We start from the raw sequence: 19,828 nt of genomic DNA on the forward strand, positions 1-19,828 counted from the left end.
GATGAGCTGTGTATGATTCCGTCGAGAGCAGAAACCCCCCCATTACATTTGGACTCATAAATTGAGTAAGAAGTTTGGCGCTAGGCCATCCGGCGCCCCACAAACAGACTCGGAGAATCGGTTCGGTATGATGAGTCACTATCGAACATTGACAAAAGTAATACTTAGTACAGAAGGAGTACTATTGGGATTATGGACCAGGGATACATGTTGGAGTCCGATTTAGTGTCGCTGACATACTTATACAACTGGAAGGATGGGGAATTAGCGGAGGTTTTACACCCATGCTCGAGCTTGAGTACTTGGGTACTTGAGTGTCAGCTCTCCACAACCAAACCCAATCCAGGCTCTGCATGGTCCGGCTACCGACCTCTCCATGTCGTTGGCCCTCTCTATAGCCTATCAGTCAGCAGCCGCCAGAAGTCGGCACCTGCCTGGAAAGGCTCGAAATTGTGGCGAGACGAGCGCTTCGGTGACCCGATCCGGCAGCTCCCTACTTGGTAAGGTAACTCGCTAGTCTCCGTTGCAGACCATACAAGCTGGCGAGCGTAGTAACTCGCCGACTTCTGGGGCTGCCGACTGACCGGTCTGAAATATTACAGCAGCAAAGGCGACACTGGACTCAGAGTTGACGGTTCTGCTGGTGCTTAGCGCCCTACAAGTCGTCGCAGAAAGGGTCCAAAAAATTGGCGCGCCCAAAACATCGTGGGAAAATTCTCGGAGGTCGATTTTTGGGGGTTTTCAGCCCCTCCGAGTTCGATCCTGCACTCAGAATCTTGCGGAAAAGTCGCGTTCGAGCGCTATACAGATTGTCGCCTTTGCTTGTCCGGGACTGTACCCTTAGGGGAATTGCCGGGGACCTTCCTCACCGTGATGTCCCGCCGTCTGGCAAATGTGGCAATGCAGACATCAGCAGTCAGTGGACGAATGCTTATCGCATGGGGCTTGGAGCGAAGGACGCACGATTCCGTGTGAAGCAGTTCAGCTCCAAGCAGTACAAGTCCCACAGGCGTGTCCCAGAGACCCTTCAAGGTCACCCTTGCTCGCCAGTTCGACGCGGGTAGTACGTAGCGCCGACGTACTTACTATATCAGGATGTATAGACGCCCAGTGGCCAATTCTCGGTGTAACAACTTGCTCAATATCGTGTTTAAAAAAAATCTGTCTGGTAGGAAATTCCTACTCATCAAACGGAGTCGATCTACCAGAGCAGATTTAAAATCCGGTGAATATTGAAGCTACGATAACCGTTGTACATAAGTAGTGGTGGCTAGGCGTCCCGCACCATAGGATACAGGACTTCGGATCGAGAATGAGCAAATATTGTGTTTGCGTACCCGAATGCATCCCCTCTACCCGCAGGTGAATGGGGAGGAGCCTGGGTGTGAGTTACATGTATCACATCTGCCTCAATTTGTTTGGACGGATAAATTGTCGCGATGGTTGAAACTCGAGCCAACGCGTTTATGGGAACCACGATCGAATTGAATAGGTCAAGCGAAGATCACATGCACATTGGCACACCATAGACATTCGTCAAGCTCTAGCCCCGTCTCATAACGTCAAATGCTCCTGCGTTTCATGCCGACTATGCATTCCAGCGGTCTCCGAGCAAGGGAGTCCCGGACCTGGAGCTGTGAAGGTCCCAATTTCATTGGAAGTGGCGAGTGCGAATATAACGATACTTACCGGAGCGGCAGACTTGAGGACGAACTCGTACCGGCGGACGAGCGTGGCCAAGATGATATGAAGCTGCATAATGGCAAGACTCCGGCCGATGCACGCCCTGATTCGCGGCATCAGCAACGATGCCATGTGAGATGTCTGATCGGAGTCTACGATCTTACCTGGGACCAATAGAGAAAGGAGCGAACGCGTCCATCATCTGTTTCCTCTGTCCAGGACTAGCCTCGGTCCAGCGCTCGGGGCGGAATACAGACGCATCCGCGCCCCAGATAGACTCGTCCCTGTGAAGATGGTAGAGCGGGACGCTCACCCATGTGCCCTCTTTGAAATGGTGCCCAAGGACAGTGGCGCCACCGGCAGGAACCTCACGAGGCAATCCGGCACCTACGGTCGAATGTAGGCGCTGTCCTTCGAAAATCACCGCATCAAGGTAAGGTAAATCCTTGACGGCGTCGTATGGAGCGACTTCGGAATCGAGAGATGCGAGCGCCGCATCCAGCTCTACCTGAAGCTTTGCCTGTACTCGCTGGTCGCGAGCAAGGTAATACATTGTCCCACAAGTGGTGCTGCAGTCCGCGTCAGCGAAGCAATCAATGCCTGGTACGGACGCGCGTACTTAGCAATGGTATCCGAACCGGCAACGATGAGCACGAAGGCCTCTGCGCTCAACTCCACCGGGCTCAACGGCTTCCCGTCGTCGTTCCGTGCGTCCAACAGCTTCTGGAGCATGTCCGGCCTGCCACTCGGGTTGGCCAAGCGGCGTGCGACAGCCATAATAGACAGAGCCGCCAGCTTTTGACCTGCAGTTCGATTGCCGCTGTACCCCGGGAGTCGCTGCAGGATCATCTGCCAAGTACGCGAAAGGCACCCCAGAGGAGCATTTGCCTCGGAGCGCGTATTGAGGACCTTGATGTAAGGTATGTCTTCTTCCTCGATTGAAAGCTTCTCCGCTCCCTCGGATAACTTCTCGATCGCCTTGAAACCTTCTTCAGGATTTTTCGCAACTCTGGCTACGTCTTTGCTGGCTTTGAGCATGCCGAAGGGAAGACCGAACGCGAGGTCACCTGGAGCGAGGAGGTGAGTAAGCACCCTGCCATCGCCGTAGACCACTTACCAATGGTGTCGAAGGCCCAGAAGTTGAGCCCTGAGCGAGGTACGATATGAATTCAGCTTTCTCACAGCCAACCATTTATGCCGAGGTGCGACACGTACAAGGCATGCAGTCGATCCACACGCGGCCATTCTCCACGTTCCAGGTAGTGGATCCCAGCTGGCCTTTGAGAGGACCGGCTCCATGCTGAGCCTCCTGCATGCGAGATGCCAGGTAGTCCCACTGACGGAGGAGCTCAGAGACGTGCGCGTGGGAGATGGGCTCGATCGCGCGGATGCTCTGGGGTGCAAACATGTGCGCTTCTATGCGACGCTTCCGAGCGTGCTCAGTGCGCGACCGAGTGCTGAAGATATTGCCAACACGGAAATTGGAGAAGACGTCGTAGAACCCCGCCTTCACGAAGCCAGCCGAGTGGCCGTAGATCGCACTAAGGGCCCTTGGGTCGGAAATAGAGACGTGATTCGGGGCGAGACGGACAAAGGTGCCTGTTCCAGTAGAATTTAACCGTTGCAGTCTGATTCATTATGAGATAAATACCATATTTGCGGTGCAGACTCTCGACTGCGCTTGACCAGCGGTTGTGAGAAACCACCCAGAACATCCAACCATCCGTGAACTTGGCGAGGAACGGCCCTGGGTACGAGCGCAATCCGGAAGCATCCTTGAAGTGGGCAACGAGCTGGACCAGGACAAGTGCCGCCGGTACAATGGCCAGTAATAAGAAAGGGTTATCCGTAATCTCGGAGGTCAACTGGTGAAAAGCCGGCATACTGCCTTCGAGATCAGACAGGACGATTTGGCCTGAGGGTGTAGAGGTAGCCTGGTGAGACTCCCATGAGTTCGTGGCTTTTATGTCGCCCATGACCTCACGCCGCTGACTCCTTCGACTACGGCTCTTCGAGTGCAAAGGCGCTTGGAACTAGAGAACCCGCACCGTGGCTAGCCATGCGTGATGGTCGGACTGGAGAAGCTGCAGACGGTATGCATCGTGAGGTCTAGATTTTCACAACGAAACGAGTTGGTCGACAACTTTGGCATGGGAAGCATCAGCTCGGCCTCGGGAGACGACAATGCTCACAAGAGACTCACGGATATTGTGCGGACCTGCCAGCCGATTGACCAATCGTTCCGGGTCCATCGAAATCTTCTCCTCTTTGTTTCTCGAACCACTTCTTTCAATCGAGACGCAGTCTTGCACCAGACAAGTTTGACGACTGCGAGGGCACAGGGCAGATGGTTATATGGAGGGTTCAGTATACTTCAGGCCAACGGCAACTCATGGAAGCGGCATCTCGCACCTTCTTGCTTGCCGAAGGCTTGCGAAACCTCGTAATGTGTAGACTTCAACGGAGCAAATGAAAGGCGTGTGAGCCATGTACTGGTCACAGGCTCGACGCGTTCTGCAATACGTACGTCAGTGACCGCACCGAGGTGGTGCAAATCTTGCCAGCTGTATGGCCGATGCGACGGAAGCGGAAAAATCGATGTGCATTACTGTTCACCTTATCCCGCGTATCCGAAGCGGCAGCTTGAGACACCGCAGTCCGCTTGTTCTGGTTACAGCACCGATGTCTGAGCTGTGACCTGTCCGGAGCCTCGTGTATTCAGTCATTCCATGCTGGTTGACGTGAACTCGCCCAATTGGCCTCTGGCTTGTAACGAAGGACGCAGATGAATGACCAGGCTTTCATGATACCCTGTGACCACTGCTACCCAGTCCAGTGATTTAGTACTCGGTACTCAGACCCACCCTCTGCGTTAAATTTAATCGCCCTGTCCTCAGAGATCAGTAGGGCTTGGAGACGTCGAACAGAAGACCCTGGGTAAATTAGGGACTTATCGCTACCGCCGTATATCTGTATGTTTCATCACACAGTCTGAACTATATCCGTTTAAACATTTGTGAGTAGATGTATCCTCGGTGCACGAAGTCGTACGAACGTGGCACGGTCGACCAGGCCCAGACGTCGTTGGGCGACCCCTAGTTCTTGCTTTGTTTGATCTCTTCCACTGGCAATAGTGAGGTGGTGTCGGAGTGCATCTCGAGTTTGAGGTTGCATGATCCCCGCAGTACTCGTGGCGGAGGCCGCTGACCGGGAAGAGGACGGTCGTATTCAACCGTTGTGTCAAGTCAATATAAGTACAATGCCCTATTGGGACTGTTCGCCGCCACCGCCACCGATCCGATCTGCAATCAGCTTTGATTTCTTGTGTAACTCCGAGTCTGAGTTAACGTTAAGCTTGAAGCTTGGAGTTATGTAAGCGTATTGCCACTGATACTGCCAAGGTTGATCACGAAAGAAGTGTATCCTGGGACGTCCTGGCCCTCTCGCCAACAAGCCGAGAAACGCGGCCGTTACGAAGTATACATACGGAGGATGTATTCACTGTGTATACGTCGGCCTAGTCGTCGAAGGACGCACTGTCGAACAGTGCACGTCCGAGCGTCTCCGGCGCGGCGCGTCTTTGTGTTGCGGCGCACTCATGCCATTGAAGAGCGGGCCAGCAATACCCGCACTGATCATGCAAAAGTGAGTATCCGTGTACGAATAAGTGACTGACAATGACCTTACTTGTCAACAAGGTAACAAGGATATGTAGCTTTGGCTAGCTTTTGAGTGACACCGCGGCCGCTGTGCCTGGACTCGGAGGACCGTGACGGGCAGACCTCTCAGCGCCGAAATAGGCAGGTGACTCCCACGCTGTCTGCAGCGCACGGCAACTTCGGCCCATCACCTCAGAATCGCTGCCCTCGGAGCTCGTCCATCTTCACTGGCTTCATTGAGTTGAATCATTGAAGGGCAATATGAACGTTTGGGTAAGTGCTCACCGTTCACAGATACGTATTGACTCTAACATGAAGTAGACAGAACACCGTAACCCGGAGGGAAGAACCTATTGGTTCAACACCGGCACCAGGGAAAGTGTTTGGGAGAAACCAGATGGTGCGCCACAGGGCTTATGCGTTGTGGTAATGCATACTTACAGTGCTCTATAGACTTGAAGACACCATTCGAGGTGACTGACCTTCAGCTGTATCTCTAGAGACCATTGCGATTGACACTGCACAGCGAGCCTTGAACCAGACGAAATGGAAGGAGTACATCTCGGGTGGCAGGAAATACTACTACAACGTACGTTTCACCTTATTCCCCAAGGTGTATGCCCGAACTCCGTTCTTGCAGACCGACACGAAGGAGTCGAAATGGGACATGCCCGACGAGCTGCTCCTTGTCCTGGAGAAGGTAGAGAAGGAAGGGACAACACAACCCGCAAATGCTCTAGTGTATGTCCTCTCTCCATGCGCACCCGCAAATGCTCACATACTCTGAAGCACGAACCGCGGTGTTCCGGCTTTCACCGCCGCTGGGACTCCAATGCAAGGTGCACCTGCTGCTATGGGAGGCGCTGATCCATCCTTATCCGCCCCCGGTTCTCAGGCAAACGGAAACTCCGAGCTCGCTGTTGCTGCACACACTGGTGCATTGCCGTTTCAAAATACTAGTGTTCTGCCTGCGCGGCCAAACCTACCTGACGACCCCGTGATACCTCACAATGGGTTTACAACGGTGGAGGAGGGAGAAAAGGCGTTTACGCATCTGCTGCGCAAGGCTGGCGTGGATGCGAATTGGACGTGGGATCAGACGATGCGTGCTATCATCACTGATCCTCTGTACAAAGCACTGAACACTCTGGCGGAGAAGAAGGCTGCTTGGCAGAAAGTATGCGTCTTCTTTCTGAAGTCCTCAAAACACGTTGACACCATATAACAGTATACGGACAACCTCCGGGCAAAGGAGCAGGAAGAGCGTGACGCGCGGCTTTCGAAGCTACGTCCCGCCGTCAGAAACATGCTCAAAGGCAACCCAAACGTCTTCCATTACAGTACGTTTGCCAATGCAGACAGGCTGTTCGCACAGCATCCCATCTGGCAGCAAGCGAAGATCGAGGCTGAGCGGAGGCTCATCTTCGAGGAATACGTCGCTGAACTGAGGCAGCGCGAGGTGGTACGTGCTCTGACATGATGGTTATCCGGTAGATTTGACAGTCTACATGTATATTTGCAACGATTCACAGCAAGAGACTCGTGCGGCGCGGGCCCGTAGCGTCGGGAAGGTCATGGCGCTGTTCAAGCGACTCGACGTGGATGTGACTACTCGTTGGCGTCAAGCCCACCAAATGGTGCTCGACTCTGACGAGTGGAAGGACGACCCGGAACTGCAGATGTTGCCTACGCTTGACATTCTCCTGGCCTTCGAAGACTACAGCCGAGTCCGTGAGCGGGAGTTCGAGGAGCAGATGCGGCGCTCGCAGGTGGAAAAGACGCGCAAGGAGCGCAAGGCGCGTGAGGCATATAGGGTAGGTGTTGCCGAGCTACTGAGACTCTTGATTTCGGACGACTGATATCGCGACGTCATGTAGGACCTGCTTCAGAGTCTCGTGAAGTCCGGCGAGATCAAGTCGCGTACGAAGTGGAAAGACGTCTATCCCGCCTTAGCTAACGACGCCCGCTACCTGGACATTCTTGGCAACCCCGGTTCCAACCCGCTCGAGCTCTTCTGGGACACGGTCGACGACCTTGACCAAAAGCTTGACGCGAAGATCACCGTCGTGGAGGGCGCGATCAATCGACACAACAAGTTGCTGGAGGAAAAGCAAGTAGGTGCGGACGGGGATGTCCAGATGGCCGACGGGCAGGAGGGCGGTGTCAAGCTGTTCAATCTTGCTCCGGAGACGGCCCTGGACGAGTTCGTGGCTGTCGTCAGGAAAGATAATGACGAGGCTGTTGGGAAGCTTTCCGAGGAAGAGCTCGAAGAGATTTATCGCACGGTAAGTCTGCATACAACCGTGATGCCGATTGTTACTAACTTACACGCAGCTGCACGGTCAAGCACTCAAGCAGCAGGCGGACGAAAAACGGCGTGCCGAGAGACGGCTACGTCACTTGCAGGACGACCTGCGGTATGCCCTCAAGAAGCTCCCAGAGCCTCTGGATATCAACCTTTCATATGACGAGGCAAGTTACTCAATTTCTAACTTTGTGGGCATGCCGTTGAGACCCTATCACCAGGCTCTTCCTTCCATCCAAGAGCTGCCTGAGTTCAAAGCACTCGAGGACGAAGATGGCAGGAAAGCGGCCTATTCGAAGTTTGTTAAACGCCAGAAGGTATGTGCGTCTGAAGACTCCCTGTGGACATGCCCTCATGTATGCAATAGGAGCGTCTTCGCGAGCAGCGCGAGCGAGAATCCGAGGATGGCGGCTCGACAGCAAGTCGCAGGCGCAAAGAGCCAGTTAAGGACTCCCGCGACGAGAGAGATCGTGACCGTGACCGTGAACGCGACCGTGACCACCGCGACCGAGACAGGGATGACAAGGATGTTCGGAGCTCGCGGTCGCACCGCGGACACGACGACCACGATACGCACTCGCACCGGTCGTCTCGAGAGTACGGGCGCGAGCGTGACAAGGCATACTACGGTCGCGAGAAGGAGCGCGAGAAGGAGCGGGACTACCCGTATAAGTCGTCGAGGCATCATCGCGAGCATGAACGTGATGACAGGCGTCGGGATCATCGTGGCTCGAGAGGAGACTACGAGGACTATCCTGCTGTGCCTGCTCCACCTGAGGCACCGCCGTTCAGGGAGGACCGGGAGCGGAGCGCGTCGACTTACCGAGAGGACCCTCGCGAGAAGCGCGATCGATCCATGTATGAGGACAGGCCGTTTGAAGAACGGGCAGAGAAGGTATGTTCCTCCAGGTGAACTAATTGTCCGGTACTGATGTGGTGAATATTTGCAGCGACCGAGGTACAGTGTCCCTCCGGAAGTGCCCCGCAGGAACCGCCGAAGCAGCAAGACCTACCTGCGCGTGCTGAGACTCCTGAGGAGGGCGAGATATAGGTATGGCCTCGCACACTGTACTGTAGTATTCCGAGAAAAATGGCTGTCCATTAGCTGTCCTACTGGTCTACAATATCAATGGGCCCGATCCTGAGACGCGTGTATGTCTGCTTGTGCTTAATGGTCTTTTGATAGCCCTTTCTGCGCTTCTTCTTGAAGATGACCTCCATCTTCCCCTTCGTGTGCTCCACGACCGTCGCCTCGACCTTGACCTTTTCCTGCGGTATGGTGGGACTGCCGCGCATGGTGAACTCGCGCGAGCCGACCTCGTGGATTTGCGAGAGTGCTAGGATGTCACCGACTTGCACATCTTTGAGGCGGGGCACAGTGAGGAGGTCGCGGGGTGCGAGCAGGTATTTTCGGCCTGCAACAGAGGCGACGACGTATTGTGCGGGTTGTGAGCGGATGAGGGAGAGCGCGTGCGGTGTCGTAGCTGGCATTTGCGCCACCTCGGTGTGCAGCGCACGGGTCGCGAGCGCGCGCAGGGGCGCTGGTGGTGGTGGTGAGGCCGTCGTCAGCGTCGTGCAGCGCGACGAGGCCGGCACTACTCACCTCTGAAAAGGGACGCCATCGCCGGCAGAGACAGCGGCGGGGACGGGTAATACGGCGGTCGGGAGAGCCGGGCGGGCCTGGGAAAACAGGAATTGGGGCGGAGCTTGAAAGGTGGACATGTAAGGCGACGTCCCGGGACCCGAAAACACCCTAGCGACTAACGTCAACGAACGACCCCTCGTCCTCGTCTTCCACCTTCCTTCTCCCCCATGCACAGAGTCGCCCTCAGAAACTCTTTGCGCGCAGCCGCGCTGGCCGCTCCCCGGGTGCGTCGCGAGCTCGCCGTTCTGCGCGGGCTGCACACTCTGACCTATGATCTCACGCAAAATTCAGAGCGCTGGCCGCGTCGCTCCCTTTGCTGCAACTCGCTCGTATGCAACGGCGAAGGCTGGTGCGTGCTTCGGGCCATTCAATGTGGGCGACGTGTCTTATTTCGTTACCTGCAATCGCGTCTGTGCTATGACGATTTTGTGCAATCCGGTGTGACACGTCACGCGTAGCTGCATCTGAGGTGTCTTCAATTCTCGAGTCCCGCATAGCTGGCTCTTCTGTGGGCGCGAACGTCGAGGAGACAGGCCGCGTGCTGAGTACGTTCTTCCCCCGCCGTGCAACAGAACGAGATCCTTACTCTGTGTTCTCTCCTAGGCGTCGGTGACGGTATTGCACGTGTATGGGGTCTGAGAAATGTCCAGGGTATGTCTACATTCATCCACCGCGTCGTGCGTTGTGTTCAATAGCGCGTCGTGTCCTACAGCCGAGGAGATGGTGGAATTCAGCTCTGGCGTCCGCGGCATGTGCTTGAACTTGGAAGCTGACAACGTCGGTGTGTCCATCTTCGGTAACGATCGTCTCATCAAGGAGGGCGACACCGTCAAGCGTACCGGCCAAATTGTCGACGTTCCCGTCGGCCCCGAGATCCTTGGCCGTGTCGTTGACGCACTCGGCAACCCCATTGACGGCAAGGGTCCCATCAACACGTCCGAACGTCGCCGTGCTTCGCTCAAGGCCCCTGGTATCCTGCCCCGTCGCTCGGTCAACCAGCCTATGATGACTGGTATTAAGCCTATCGACGCCATGGTTCCCATCGGCCGTGGCCAGCGTGAGCTGATCATCGGTGACCGTCAGACTGGCAAGACGGCTGTGGCCATTGACACCATCCTCAACCAGAAGAGGTGGAATGATGGCCAGGACGAGGAGAAGAAACTCTACTGTGTCTACGTTGCTATCGGCCAGAAGCGTTCCACCGTCGCCCAGCTCGTCAAGACTCTTGAGGAGAACGATGCCATGAAGTACACTATCATCGTTGCTGCCACTGCGTCGGAGGCTGCTCCTCTCCAGTACCTCGCTCCCTTCTCGGGTTGTGCTATGGGTGAATGGTTCCGTGACAATGGCAAGCACGGTATGTCATAAAATGTCATTGGATCTCGCACGAGTTGGCTCATAGTGAATGTAGCTCTAATCATCTACGACGACTTGTCTAAGCAGGCCGTCGCCTATCGTCAGATGTCGCTGCTGCTCCGTCGTCCCCCCGGTCGTGAGGCTTACCCCGGTGATGTCTTCTACCTTCACTCTCGTCTCCTCGAGCGTGCGGCGAAGATGAGCGAGAAATTCGGCGGCGGTTCCCTCACTGCTCTCCCCATCATTGAGACCCAGGGTGGTGATGTGTCCGCGTACATTCCCACGAACGTGCGTTTACACTGCTGTGTCCCCTCTAACGCCTCCGGCAAGTCTGATACGTTGTCGACAGGTCATTTCTATCACCGACGGCCAGATCTTCTGGAGGCTGAGCTGTTCTTCCGTGGTGTCCGTCCCGCCATCAACGTCGGTCTGTCCGTGTCCCGTGTCGGTTCGGCCGCACAGACGTACGTCATGGTCTGTTTGGCTTGGGCGCTACGGTGACTGACAATTCGAAATACAGCAAGGTCATGAAGAAGTTCGCGGGTTCGCTCAAGCTCTACCTTGCGCAGTACCGTGAAGTCGCTGCCTTCGCTCAGTTCGGTTCCGATCTTGATGCGTCGACTCGCTTCCTGCTCTCTCGTGGTGCTCGTTTGACTGAGCTGCTCAGTAAGTGCTTTAGTTGAGGTGCCGTGTTGTGCGGCGACTAATGTCCGGCTTGTAGAGCAAGGGCAGTACCAGCCATTGTCGATGGAGATCCAGGTCCCCATCATCTACGCCGGTGTCAACGGTCTTCTCGACGCTGTCCCCGTCGACAAGATTACGAAGTGGGAGGCTGAGTTCCGCCAGCACCTGACGTCGGCACAGAGCGCGCTCCTGCAAGAGATCGCCGGCGGCCAGATCACGCCCGAGCTCGAGTCGAAGATCAAGAAGGTCGTCGAGGACCACGTTTCGTCGTTCACGTCGTAGAGGACCCTCGGTAGTGGCAGTAGAATGCGATGATCCAGCAACAAAATTCTAGTTTTATCTTATCCGTACCTGCGTCTTTCAGTGTTGCAATGAGATAGGACGATGCTATACTCGTCTAATTGTGCTCGAAGCAAACTCAAAGTACACCGGGAACAATACTTGGGAATTGGTTGTCGAACATGCAATGAACAACGCTCCTGGTTGGAGAACCGTTTCGGAGCATGTTTGAAGTCCGAAGGTATGCCGAAAATCCGAAGGATATTCAACGAACATCGCCACAATTACCAAAAAAGGAAATTCGTCGACCGAAAATATAACATCTTCGTCAAACTTTGGATCCCAAATGTGCTCCGAAACGGTTCTCCACAAGGAGTGGTTTCCGTTGCATGTTCGACAGTCGACTAGGAAGTGCTGTTCCGGTGGTAGATGTAGAGCGGCAGACTAGTACCCCGTACATAGCGCCGGGAACCCGAGTACCGAACTACCTATCATCAATGCTGGCGTGCATGACTATGCTTGGCGGCTTTCATTCCTTGCAATGTAGACGAAATGTAGGGGTCTCTAGTCGTCTTGCCAATGAACGCGTACTCGTCACGGTTCAAACGTTCATGAATCATGGTAGTCTTCAGGTTTGCAGGTGTCTAGGTTGCGTTCTGCAACACTTGCATATACCAAGCATGTACCATCGTTCAGAACTACAGCGCCTCGGCATTTCAAATTGTAGCTTGATGACTGAGGTACACCGTGTATGCATGTGCACGAATAGGACCAAACTTACGACTTAGTCAAAGCCCTGAGACTTTGAGGCCTTGAGGGCCGAATGCAATTGTGATACGTTCGTTCGTGCGTATACACCACCACTTGCCGTATCCTACAACAAGGCTATAGCGCTCATTTCACCGGCGTCACACAGCTGGGTTCACAGCAGTGTATCCTCCATCAACGATGATTTCCTGGCCATTCGTGTAACATCCTGCGGGAGACACCAAGTAGATGACCGTCCCAGCCACTTCTTCCGGTCTGGAGTCACACCTGTCAAGCCACGGCGTTTCATTCGACAACGGATGTCAAACACACCTTCCAGCCCGACGCGCGGGGATGGGTACGATGGACTTGCCGATCTTGTCCACGTCTTCCGGGGGAATATGCGGGTATGTCATTTCGGATTCGTATACGCCGGGTGCGACGCTGTTCACGCGGACGGGTATCTTCTTCAGTGCGAGCTCCGTCGCAAACATCTTGGTGAGGTGTGTGGCGGCCGCCTTGGTTGCATTATAGGCGAACTGCCCGTGACATATCGTTCATGAGTACATGATCTGATGGAGCGAAGCGAAGCGGAGATATGTTATATACCTGGTTCTGTGCGAGCTTGTTGCTCCCGCTGAGACTCGTGATGTTTATGACACTGGATGTGTACAGTTCCTCATCCTCGCTGCCTTTGGCTAACAAGCCGAGGAACGCGGTCGTCAGGAAGTGGACGGAGAACGTGTTCACGCCGAAAACGTATGACCAGTCATCGTAGGACGCGCTGTCGAAGAATGCTTGCCCTAGGGTCTCGGGGTCTTTGTGCTGTGGGGCAGAGGTATCGTTGAACCAGGGCGTCAAGGGTCCACTGATGCCTGCACTGAAGACTCTGTGAGTATCCAGAACAATACGAAGCTTAGGGAAGTTGACTACTTACTTGTTCACGAGTATATGGAGTTTGCCTTCATTCGCTTGGACAACCTTCTGGCCAGCAGCGATACTAGCCTTGTCTGTTACATCCATCACCAGACTATTTGGCGCGAATATCAGTTGTCATCCCCAGTCCAGTATAACGTTAACAACACGTCGTTCAAATGACTACTCACGGCACAACCGAACCTTTGCCCTTGTTCTGATCTGCGAACTTCTTGGCCGCGTTCTCCAGTACATCCTTGCGACGTCCAGTGATATACACCTTCGCACCGTTCACAGCGAGACCTTCCGCGATCATCCAGCCGATACCCGTGCCGCCGCCTGTTACAAGGGCTACTCGGCCTGAGAGGCGGAACATATTCTCGAGGAGCAGAGAATGGGACATGGTGATAGTACTGGTAGACGATGAAAGGTCGCAAAATGCCTATGCTGCTTCCCTTATGCCGCCAGTAGCCTTCGGACGTCCGTGAGATGCTCCTATCTACGTCTGCCAATAACAGTGGTCCCTAGGACTCGATTGAGTGTGTGGGAGCAGTGGTCTGCACATGGGTGGCACGAACGGCCCGACGAGACGTAGTTTCACGCCAACTGATTGTAAACAAACGGCCTGATCAAATTCAGCCTCATGAACAGCAGTCGTCCGGAACTGACGTTCCAGTAGGAGTCATCAGAGTAGGCAGACCGCAGAGAAGCCAGGCGTTAACCTTTCTGAAGCGATGCATAGCCCAGGTACCAGCATGCCAGACACATGCTCATAAGCGTGATACGGTTGCTGGCATGCGTGCGGTCTGGAACAACGCGCGGATAGAAGATGCTCACCGGCTGAGTACTTCGCTTGCACTGCATTCTCGAGCATTCCAATAATCCTTCTCCCCCAATGATTCACCTCTAGGCAGAATGCAGCCTGGAGTACTGTGTTGACTGACGGCGAGGATGTGCGGGCTGTGCAGCGCACGCTCGTGATACGTAGGCAGAAGCTGCACAAAGCGAAGTCCTTATAGTGCACAGACTGAAGTCATTCGCAAGGGTCGATGGTTTGTGCAGTATGGCCGAAGGAATAGCAAGCGATACAAGGCGTACTGAGTCTACGACGATTCATCCGCCTTCGGCTTGTACTTTGCGGGATCTGTACCGTGGTGCGGATGGTTTACAAGGTTCACCCTGGATGGTGGAAATGTACGCATTTCGTTAGCAGAGCCTCACTTGCCGTTCGCGACACTTACATAGGGAATACAGCTGCGCGACGGAATGAGCATGATGCATAGCAGGGGATGCGTTCTGCTCACCGAACTTCAGTTGGGAGAAAACGGAGTTCCTGTACGCAGAGGCTTGGATCCACTCGGGCTGGGGTGACTCGCCGTAGAGGGGAAGACCCTGCTGAGCACGGGCACTCAGCTCCTTGAAGTCTCTCTCTTCCTCGCGTTTGTTCTCCGACCAGCCCCAGAACCGGACTTAGGAATCAATCGACGTCAAGAGAGGCACGACCAGCATATGCGATGAACTCACAGCTGGACCTCTGGTAAGCCAGCAAGAACCCTCCGATGAACCCGAACAAGCCGCCGAGTTTGAGGTGAGTACGAAGCTTGAACTTTGTGGGGTCGGCCACCTCTACAGCAACGTCATCTCGTCCTGTCCCTTGCGGTCTGAGCCAGGCCTACGCACCCCAGAAGTACAACGCAGCAGGGAAAGCACCCGTTGCGGTGGCCCATACACCGTAGTCCGAGGGGCGCATGTAACGAATCACTCGGGAGGCGTGCGGGTCCGCATCAATGAGAGGATACGGTGTCTCGATAACCTTCTGAGGCATGATGGGCGGGAGTGGCCAGGCAGCGAGCTGAGCCCTGGCGGCGACGAGCAGGAGATGTTGTTCGCTGTGGGCGACAGCGCCGGACACGCGGGGGCGCGCGTGACTTCAGGGCAGGCTGAGGCCACTGTCATGCCCTTCGCATGCGCGCGCTGCCCACAATTGCTCTTGTTCCCCTCCCTTTCACTGGGCCCCCCTGTATTCTCCCTGGCTCTACCACCATGAGCGGCGTAGCACGCTCAAGCTCCAGTGCAAGCCGACGCGCCGCGCGCAAACACGCGGCTCTGCCCTACAGTCGTCCGGCACCCAAGAAATCGGTACGCCACGCGGTGCTGCTATTCAGAGAGCTCATTGTTAATCCTTTCGCGTGCCTAGTCTTGGGCTTGGACGGACGTCCTCAGTTACCTCAATCCATTACGCGCGTTGTCCCCCTCCAGAGATGAAGAGGTCGAGGAAGAGGCGACAAGCGAACCCGTACAATCCACCGCGGCCCGCGCACTAAGCATGCGAGGACGCGAAGTACGTCGTCTTCAGGTCATTCTCGGTGTATCTCACTCTCCGCATGCAGATGCTCGACCAGAGACCATATGCTTCCTCATCCTCGTTCTCAGGTTATGAACAACGACCTGCTAGCAATGCTCCACCGGACCGGCCACATCCCATACTCAGCATTCTCCCGAATCGAAAGCATCGGCGGATACACAAAGTCCTGCGTCACTGCTGGACCAACTGATCTCGGAGGCTCCAACAATAGGGCTGTAGAAGAGTTCCTGCGGAGCAAGGGCGATCGGCCTCTGACGCGGATTGAGTATGCAGGGGTGTTAGCACTACTCGCAGGGCGAGTCGAGGGTGAGTTTCCTCAGCCAATCATTATGTGTCTCTGCTTACGCTGTTGCAGCAGAACCCGACGACAAGGCGGAGCCGTTCAGGTTCTCCACCTCGTCGCTGAGCCCAGAACCTGCGCAGGCTACATTCACGCCTGGCAGTGCGAGCAACGGCAATCGGAAGATGTTGTCAAAGAATCCCAATGGTCCGTACGTCATACGTGGTGGCGGCAGTGCCCGTCCGCGAAATCGGTACACTCGCCAGGATTCGACCACCGCAGCGTCCCGCTCCGTCTCTTAGGATCGCACCAGAGAAGCCTCCTGCGGACGGCAAACGTCGACGGATTGGTGCTGACCCAGATCTGTTTGCTCCCCGAACCATCTCGTCAAGTGTGTCTGCTAGCAGTTCGCTTGCCACGAACGGCGCCACATCGCCTGCAGCAGGACCTTCCAGCATCAGTGCTAGAGGTGTATCAATGGCAACGGACTGCCGAAGATTAATGGCGCATCTCCCACCACACCCGTTCGCAGGTCTGCGAAACCAACTACTCCTGTCAACCCTTCGCCATTGCGTCAACATGGGGCCAGTCGGACTCTCCGTCTTCACAGTCGTCGCCGCCCTCGCTAGCAAGCAGACTCAGTCTGCGGCGTATCTATCCCAATTGATCAAGGAGATCTCCCCGAAGACCAATCCAGACATTCAAAATCCATATCAGACTGCCAGTGTGCTACCTCGGCCTCCTGCGAAGAAACCTCCGCAGAGGAAGCCTCGAGGAGCTGAGGCATCGAAGACTGGACCGAAAACTGCGTCGAAACCTTCTGTTGAGGCAGCACCGCCTGCTGCAGAACCTGCCCTTACATCAGTGGAGACCATCGAGGCGACTATGCCAACCGTGAGTACGCTCAAATATTTTCAGCTCTGAGGTATTCATGTCTTCGTAGGGGAGCAAACGGGCACGTCCTGCGCCGGATATCAAGCCTATTCAGACTGGCAGTGAGGCTACCGAGCCCCCCATTCCGCGCAGGAAAGCACGCGTTGAGGCCGCAGCAGGGCCGAAACCGAATGGCTTCGGTGCGAAAGTCTCCGTCACGCACGAGGACGTCGATGATGGAGAGGGCTCGCCGCAGAAGAAGCAAAAGACAACGAACGCCGCCGCGCTTACTGCGAATGGCAGGAGCCGAGTCAGACCTCCGTCGGTGGAGATTGTGGAAGTCCCTGACGAAGACGGACCTCGCAGACCCCAGGATTACACATTGCCATCTGAGGTGATCGAACCCGATGAGAGCAGTAAACCCGCTAGCAGGAACGCATCTCCTACTACAGCACTGCCGCCTGCACCTGTACGAGCCGGAATCCCCGGTTCGAGCCTTGGCCACAATAAGCACAAGCCTTCGAGACCGTCCGGGCTGCGCCACCAGGTCTTCATTGATGATGAAGACGTACCAGAACCTGCACCGGTACCACCTGCTCTGAAGAAGTCGGTACCGTTGGCTGCGCCCCTCGCGAAGTCAACTAGACAGGAGAAGAAGGCCTCCACTCATCCTCAAGATGCCAAAGCGATCGTGGCCGAGAAGAGCGCGAACGATCTCCCTACGTATAAGTTCATGGTATCGCCGACCCACCTTGACGTCTCGCAATCGGCAAAGGATAAAGCGAAGGCGATGCGCCCGGCTGAACTTCGTACGTACGACCTGAAGGCCGCCCTGTCATCACCTGGTGCAGGACCGAGTACGAGTACCGGTTCTCGGGGTAACGCCGGGAAGTCTACAAGCAGTACAACAGGCTCTACCGCCTTTGCAGGATCGTCCTCCAACAAGGGCTTCAACTGGGAAGGTGCGGGCATGGCGAAACCACCGCCGAAGCCGGAGGGCTCGTGGACATGCTCGACGTGCATGTGCACGAACGACGCCAAAGTGACGGAGAAGTGCGCCGTATGCGAGGCACCTCGCCCGGGGGCACCCAAAGTACAACAGGCAGGGTTTGACTGGGGTGCGGTGAAGCTGGCGAGGCCCATACCCCAGGAAGGCTCCTGGACGTGTTCCACGTGCATGTGCACCAACGGGGCCGAGGTGGAAGAGAAATGTATGGTGTGTGAAGCGCCGCGGCCGCGGTAGCTTTCCCTTGTCTGAGCCCTTCGATACTTTCTTGTGCTATGCTCCCTAAGTTTGCGGATGACTTCCGCTTCGAGTTGTCTGAATACCATCTCGTATCACATTGCTGTCCTGCTGTCCGTCACTCCGTAATGTCCCCAAGAACGGTTTACATAGTCCTTCCCCGTAGCGTACACTGCAGTCCGTTTCTACTCGTACATATTAGTGACGCGTACGTCTACCCTAGCGTATTGATGTGAACGTCGAGAACGTTGGGACGTGACATGTCCCTTTTGCCATCATCCTGACCCGCGTCGTGGCCTATTGTGGCGTCGGCCGATGTTGTGTGAAGTCGAGTTTCCGCGCAATCGAACGACCGCCACTGTCGACGTCGTCAGACGACAGTTTGCGCTTGAGCTTGTTCGGCGGGTTGGCTTTGACGGCAGGCCCATTGCCATTAGGCTCCGCATTGCCGTCAAGCTCCTCCAGAGGGAGATTTGAAGTCGCCTTAGTGGCAGGCTTGGGAAGCTTGGATGGATGTGTAGGATATGGATGTGACGTGAAGTAAGCGTGGTATAGGGCCTTCGGCGAAGGGGTTAGTATGAAGCGTGCAGTCTCTACAGATAATAGCCTCACGTCTTTGGCGCTGATCCGCCTACGTGGCTCGTATATGAGGCATTTGCTGAGAAGGTTGAGACATTCGGGACTTGCGGCACTGAAGAGTTCCCGTAATGGTGTCTTTGGGAACTGTCCTAGAGGAACGTAGTCAGGCAGTTTCGTGTGTCCCTGTCACACGGTCAAAGTCAATAGACAGTAATTAGGGTAGTGATCAATCGTACCGGCCAATCGTCTTCTGTCGGCGTGCCCAAAGCACGGAAGGTGGTCTTCAGTTGGTCCATGTCGCTCTCTCCGGGAAGGTATGGCGTTCGGAGCATAAGTTCGGCGAAGATGCAACCGACAGACCAGACGTCTACGGCAGTGCTATAATATCGACAGCCGAACAATAATTCCGGTGGTCGATACCATCTGCAAATGTGTGAATGGAAAACGGGAGGGTGGTTGAGAAAGCGCGGACCGTGTGATGACCTGACAAGTCATCTTGTAACCAGGGTCCGCGAACTCCCGCGCAAGACCGAAATCGGCTAATTTGAGTTGCCCATTCGCGGCAATGAGCAAGTTGTTGGGCTTCAGATCCTGCAAACAAAAGTTGTGTCAAAGCCTTGACAGCATTGACACAGATGTCTTACGCGATGCAATATAAAGTTTCTGTGGCAGAATTCCAGGCCACGGAAGGTCATAGCCATCCAGCTCTTGATGTCGGCAGGGAGGAAGACCAGTGACCGATCTCGAATGACCAGTTCAAGGTCAGTGTCCAAGAACTCGAGGACAAGATTCAAGTTTTTCTTCGATGAGAAGACGTCGAGGAGCTGCACACTTGGTATTAGACCGGCACGGACGAGTGGCGAAGAGACCTACCTCAATGACGTTTTGGTGCTTCAGCTCACGGAGGTACTTCACTTCGCGGATGGCAGACATATCCAGTCCATCCTTGAACTGGCCTACTTTGATCTTCTTTATAGCAACTTTTCGTCCTGTCGCTATTTCACGACCTGTATAGGCAAATCAGACTGATGGCTCTCCGTCTCAGGCTGGCTTACCTCGGTATACCACGGCGTAGGTACCTTCACCAATCTTCTGGTCCTTCGCCCTTCTCTATCATAAGTATAAGATCAAAAGTAACATTCAGACCGTTACCATCTCTTCTGCCTATCAGTGTTCGCTTTCTCTACAGCATCCATCTTCTTCCAACGCTAGCGT

The 19,828-nt window shown here is 55.1% G+C and overlaps 9 protein-coding genes across 9 annotated transcripts; 4 read left to right on the forward strand and 5 right to left on the reverse strand.

Moving 5' to 3' along the window:
• Positions 1-1,562: 1,562 nt before the first annotated feature.
• B0H18DRAFT_934070 (cytochrome P450) lies at positions 1,563-4,137 on the reverse strand (the record flags this gene model as incomplete). The annotated part of the gene is made up of 9 exons (XM_048041769.1): positions 4,096-4,137; positions 3,887-4,011; positions 3,335-3,826; positions 2,899-3,282; positions 2,801-2,830; positions 2,303-2,750; positions 1,848-2,252; positions 1,681-1,786; positions 1,563-1,634 (listed from the first exon to the last, which is right to left on the reverse strand). The coding sequence occupies exons 3-9, from the start codon at positions 3,657-3,659 to the stop codon at positions 1,563-1,565; spliced, it is 1,770 nt and encodes a 589-aa protein (XP_047892649.1). The 5' UTR covers positions 3,660-3,826; positions 3,887-4,011; positions 4,096-4,137.
• A 1,466-nt stretch (positions 4,138-5,603) lies between these two features.
• Positions 5,604-8,698, forward strand: B0H18DRAFT_1085405 (uncharacterized protein; the record flags this gene model as incomplete). Its single annotated transcript, XM_048031913.1, has 14 exons — positions 5,604-5,615; positions 5,664-5,742; positions 5,796-5,815; positions 5,869-5,931; positions 5,983-6,083; positions 6,132-6,519; positions 6,571-6,804; positions 6,875-7,156; positions 7,220-7,627; positions 7,677-7,814; positions 7,869-7,964; positions 8,015-8,542; positions 8,598-8,624; positions 8,651-8,698. The coding sequence occupies 14 exons, from the start codon at positions 5,604-5,606 to the stop codon at positions 8,696-8,698; spliced, it is 2,424 nt and encodes an 807-aa protein (XP_047892650.1).
• Positions 8,699-8,757: 59 nt separating this feature from the next.
• B0H18DRAFT_1085406 (ribosomal protein L21-like protein) lies at positions 8,758-9,269 on the reverse strand (the record flags this gene model as incomplete). Its single annotated transcript, XM_048031914.1, has 2 exons — positions 8,758-9,188; positions 9,251-9,269. 2 exons carry the CDS (start codon positions 9,267-9,269, stop codon positions 8,758-8,760), a joined length of 450 nt encoding a protein of 149 aa, XP_047892651.1.
• Positions 9,270-9,405: 136 nt separating this feature from the next.
• B0H18DRAFT_1010915 (P-loop containing nucleoside triphosphate hydrolase protein) lies at positions 9,406-11,744 on the forward strand. Its single transcript, XM_048028953.1, has 8 exons — positions 9,406-9,520; positions 9,751-9,837; positions 9,896-9,943; positions 10,005-10,649; positions 10,704-10,936; positions 11,033-11,112; positions 11,169-11,314; positions 11,370-11,744. The coding sequence occupies exons 1-8, from the start codon at positions 9,460-9,462 to the stop codon at positions 11,612-11,614; spliced, it is 1,545 nt and encodes a 514-aa protein (XP_047892652.1). The 5' UTR covers positions 9,406-9,459; the 3' UTR covers positions 11,615-11,744.
• A 507-nt stretch (positions 11,745-12,251) lies between these two features.
• On the reverse strand, positions 12,252-13,875 carry B0H18DRAFT_1010918 (NAD(P)-binding protein). Its single transcript, XM_048028954.1, has 6 exons — positions 13,465-13,875; positions 13,296-13,388; positions 12,968-13,238; positions 12,692-12,897; positions 12,393-12,634; positions 12,252-12,275 (listed from the first exon to the last, which is right to left on the reverse strand). The coding sequence occupies exons 1-5, from the start codon at positions 13,674-13,676 to the stop codon at positions 12,520-12,522; spliced, it is 897 nt and encodes a 298-aa protein (XP_047892653.1). The 5' UTR covers positions 13,677-13,875; the 3' UTR covers positions 12,252-12,275; positions 12,393-12,519.
• Positions 13,876-13,877: 2 nt separating this feature from the next.
• B0H18DRAFT_1010924 (NADH-ubiquinone oxidoreductase complex I, 21 kDa subunit-domain-containing protein) lies at positions 13,878-15,160 on the reverse strand. Its single transcript, XM_048028955.1, has 6 exons — positions 14,954-15,160; positions 14,798-14,899; positions 14,578-14,742; positions 14,515-14,527; positions 14,111-14,452; positions 13,878-13,955 (listed from the first exon to the last, which is right to left on the reverse strand). Exons 1-5 carry the CDS (start codon positions 15,096-15,098, stop codon positions 14,377-14,379), a joined length of 501 nt encoding a protein of 166 aa, XP_047892654.1. The 5' UTR covers positions 15,099-15,160; the 3' UTR covers positions 13,878-13,955; positions 14,111-14,376.
• Positions 15,161-15,273: 113 nt separating this feature from the next.
• B0H18DRAFT_400097 (uncharacterized protein) lies at positions 15,274-16,001 on the forward strand. The gene is made up of 4 exons (XM_048037921.1): positions 15,274-15,412; positions 15,471-15,614; positions 15,664-15,944; positions 15,997-16,001. The coding sequence occupies exons 1-3, from the start codon at positions 15,317-15,319 to the stop codon at positions 15,826-15,828; spliced, it is 405 nt and encodes a 134-aa protein (XP_047892655.1). The 5' UTR covers positions 15,274-15,316; the 3' UTR covers positions 15,829-15,944; positions 15,997-16,001.
• Positions 15,807-18,183, forward strand: B0H18DRAFT_400136 (uncharacterized protein). Its single transcript, XM_048037922.1, has 3 exons — positions 15,807-15,944; positions 15,994-16,812; positions 16,862-18,183. Exons 2-3 carry the CDS (start codon positions 16,123-16,125, stop codon positions 18,032-18,034), a joined length of 1,863 nt encoding a protein of 620 aa, XP_047892656.1. The 5' UTR covers positions 15,807-15,944; positions 15,994-16,122; the 3' UTR covers positions 18,035-18,183.
• Positions 18,184-18,331: 148 nt separating this feature from the next.
• B0H18DRAFT_877706 (CMGC/CDK/CDK7 protein kinase) lies at positions 18,332-19,809 on the reverse strand (the record flags this gene model as incomplete). Its single annotated transcript, XM_048040575.1, has 8 exons — positions 18,332-18,592; positions 18,647-18,796; positions 18,850-19,036; positions 19,086-19,204; positions 19,258-19,437; positions 19,487-19,620; positions 19,669-19,718; positions 19,766-19,809. The coding sequence occupies 8 exons, from the start codon at positions 19,807-19,809 to the stop codon at positions 18,332-18,334; spliced, it is 1,125 nt and encodes a 374-aa protein (XP_047892657.1).
• Positions 19,810-19,828: the final 19 nt, after the last annotated feature.

Source organism: Fomitopsis serialis, assembly GCF_022376445.1.
Source record: "Fomitopsis serialis strain Sig1Antser10 chromosome Unknown B0H18scaffold_39, whole genome shotgun sequence".
In the NCBI taxonomy this organism is placed as follows: Eukaryota; Fungi; Basidiomycota; class Agaricomycetes; order Polyporales; family Fomitopsidaceae; genus Fomitopsis; species Fomitopsis serialis.

What these genes read in the sequence shown, in the direction of transcription:
- B0H18DRAFT_1010924 (XM_048028955.1), bottom strand. Translation starts at nt 15,098, where the DNA reads ATGCCTCAGAAGGTTATCGAGACACCGTATCCTCTCATTGATGCGGAC. An exon ending in TGCTGCGTTGTACTTCTGGG is followed by an intron (nt 14,900 to 14,953) that starts GTGCGTAGGCCT and finishes ACGTTGCTGTAG; the next exon opens with AGGTGGCCGACCCCACAAAG. An exon ending in GGCTTACCAGAGGTCCAGCT is followed by an intron (nt 14,743 to 14,797) that starts GTGAGTTCATCG and finishes TTGATTCCTAAG; the next exon opens with TCCGGTTCTGGGGCTGGTCG.
- B0H18DRAFT_400136 (XM_048037922.1), top strand. Translation starts at nt 16,123, where the DNA reads ATGGTCCGTACGTCATACGTGGTGGCGGCAGTGCCCGTCCGCGAAATC. An exon ending in TCGAGGCGACTATGCCAACC is followed by an intron (nt 16,813 to 16,861) that starts GTGAGTACGCTC and finishes ATGTCTTCGTAG; the next exon opens with GGGAGCAAACGGGCACGTCC.
- B0H18DRAFT_400097 (XM_048037921.1), top strand. Translation starts at nt 15,317, where the DNA reads ATGAGCGGCGTAGCACGCTCAAGCTCCAGTGCAAGCCGACGCGCCGCG. An exon ending in GTCCGGCACCCAAGAAATCG is followed by an intron (nt 15,413 to 15,470) that starts GTACGCCACGCG and finishes TCGCGTGCCTAG; the next exon opens with TCTTGGGCTTGGACGGACGT. An exon ending in TAAGCATGCGAGGACGCGAA is followed by an intron (nt 15,615 to 15,663) that starts GTACGTCGTCTT and finishes CTCCGCATGCAG; the next exon opens with ATGCTCGACCAGAGACCATA.
- B0H18DRAFT_1010918 (XM_048028954.1), bottom strand. Translation starts at nt 13,676, where the DNA reads ATGTCCCATTCTCTGCTCCTCGAGAATATGTTCCGCCTCTCAGGCCGA. An exon ending in ACAAGCTCGCACAGAACCAG is followed by an intron (nt 12,898 to 12,967) that starts GTATATAACATA and finishes TGTCACGGGCAG; the next exon opens with TTCGCCTATAATGCAACCAA. An exon ending in CCCGCGCGTCGGGCTGGAAG is followed by an intron (nt 12,635 to 12,691) that starts GTGTGTTTGACA and finishes GTGTGACTCCAG; the next exon opens with ACCGGAAGAAGTGGCTGGGA.
- B0H18DRAFT_1010915 (XM_048028953.1), top strand. Translation starts at nt 9,460, where the DNA reads ATGCACAGAGTCGCCCTCAGAAACTCTTTGCGCGCAGCCGCGCTGGCC. An exon ending in GCTGGCCGCTCCCCGGGTGC is followed by an intron (nt 9,521 to 9,750) that starts GTCGCGAGCTCG and finishes CGTCACGCGTAG; the next exon opens with CTGCATCTGAGGTGTCTTCA. An exon ending in CCGTGACAATGGCAAGCACG is followed by an intron (nt 10,650 to 10,703) that starts GTATGTCATAAA and finishes TAGTGAATGTAG; the next exon opens with CTCTAATCATCTACGACGAC.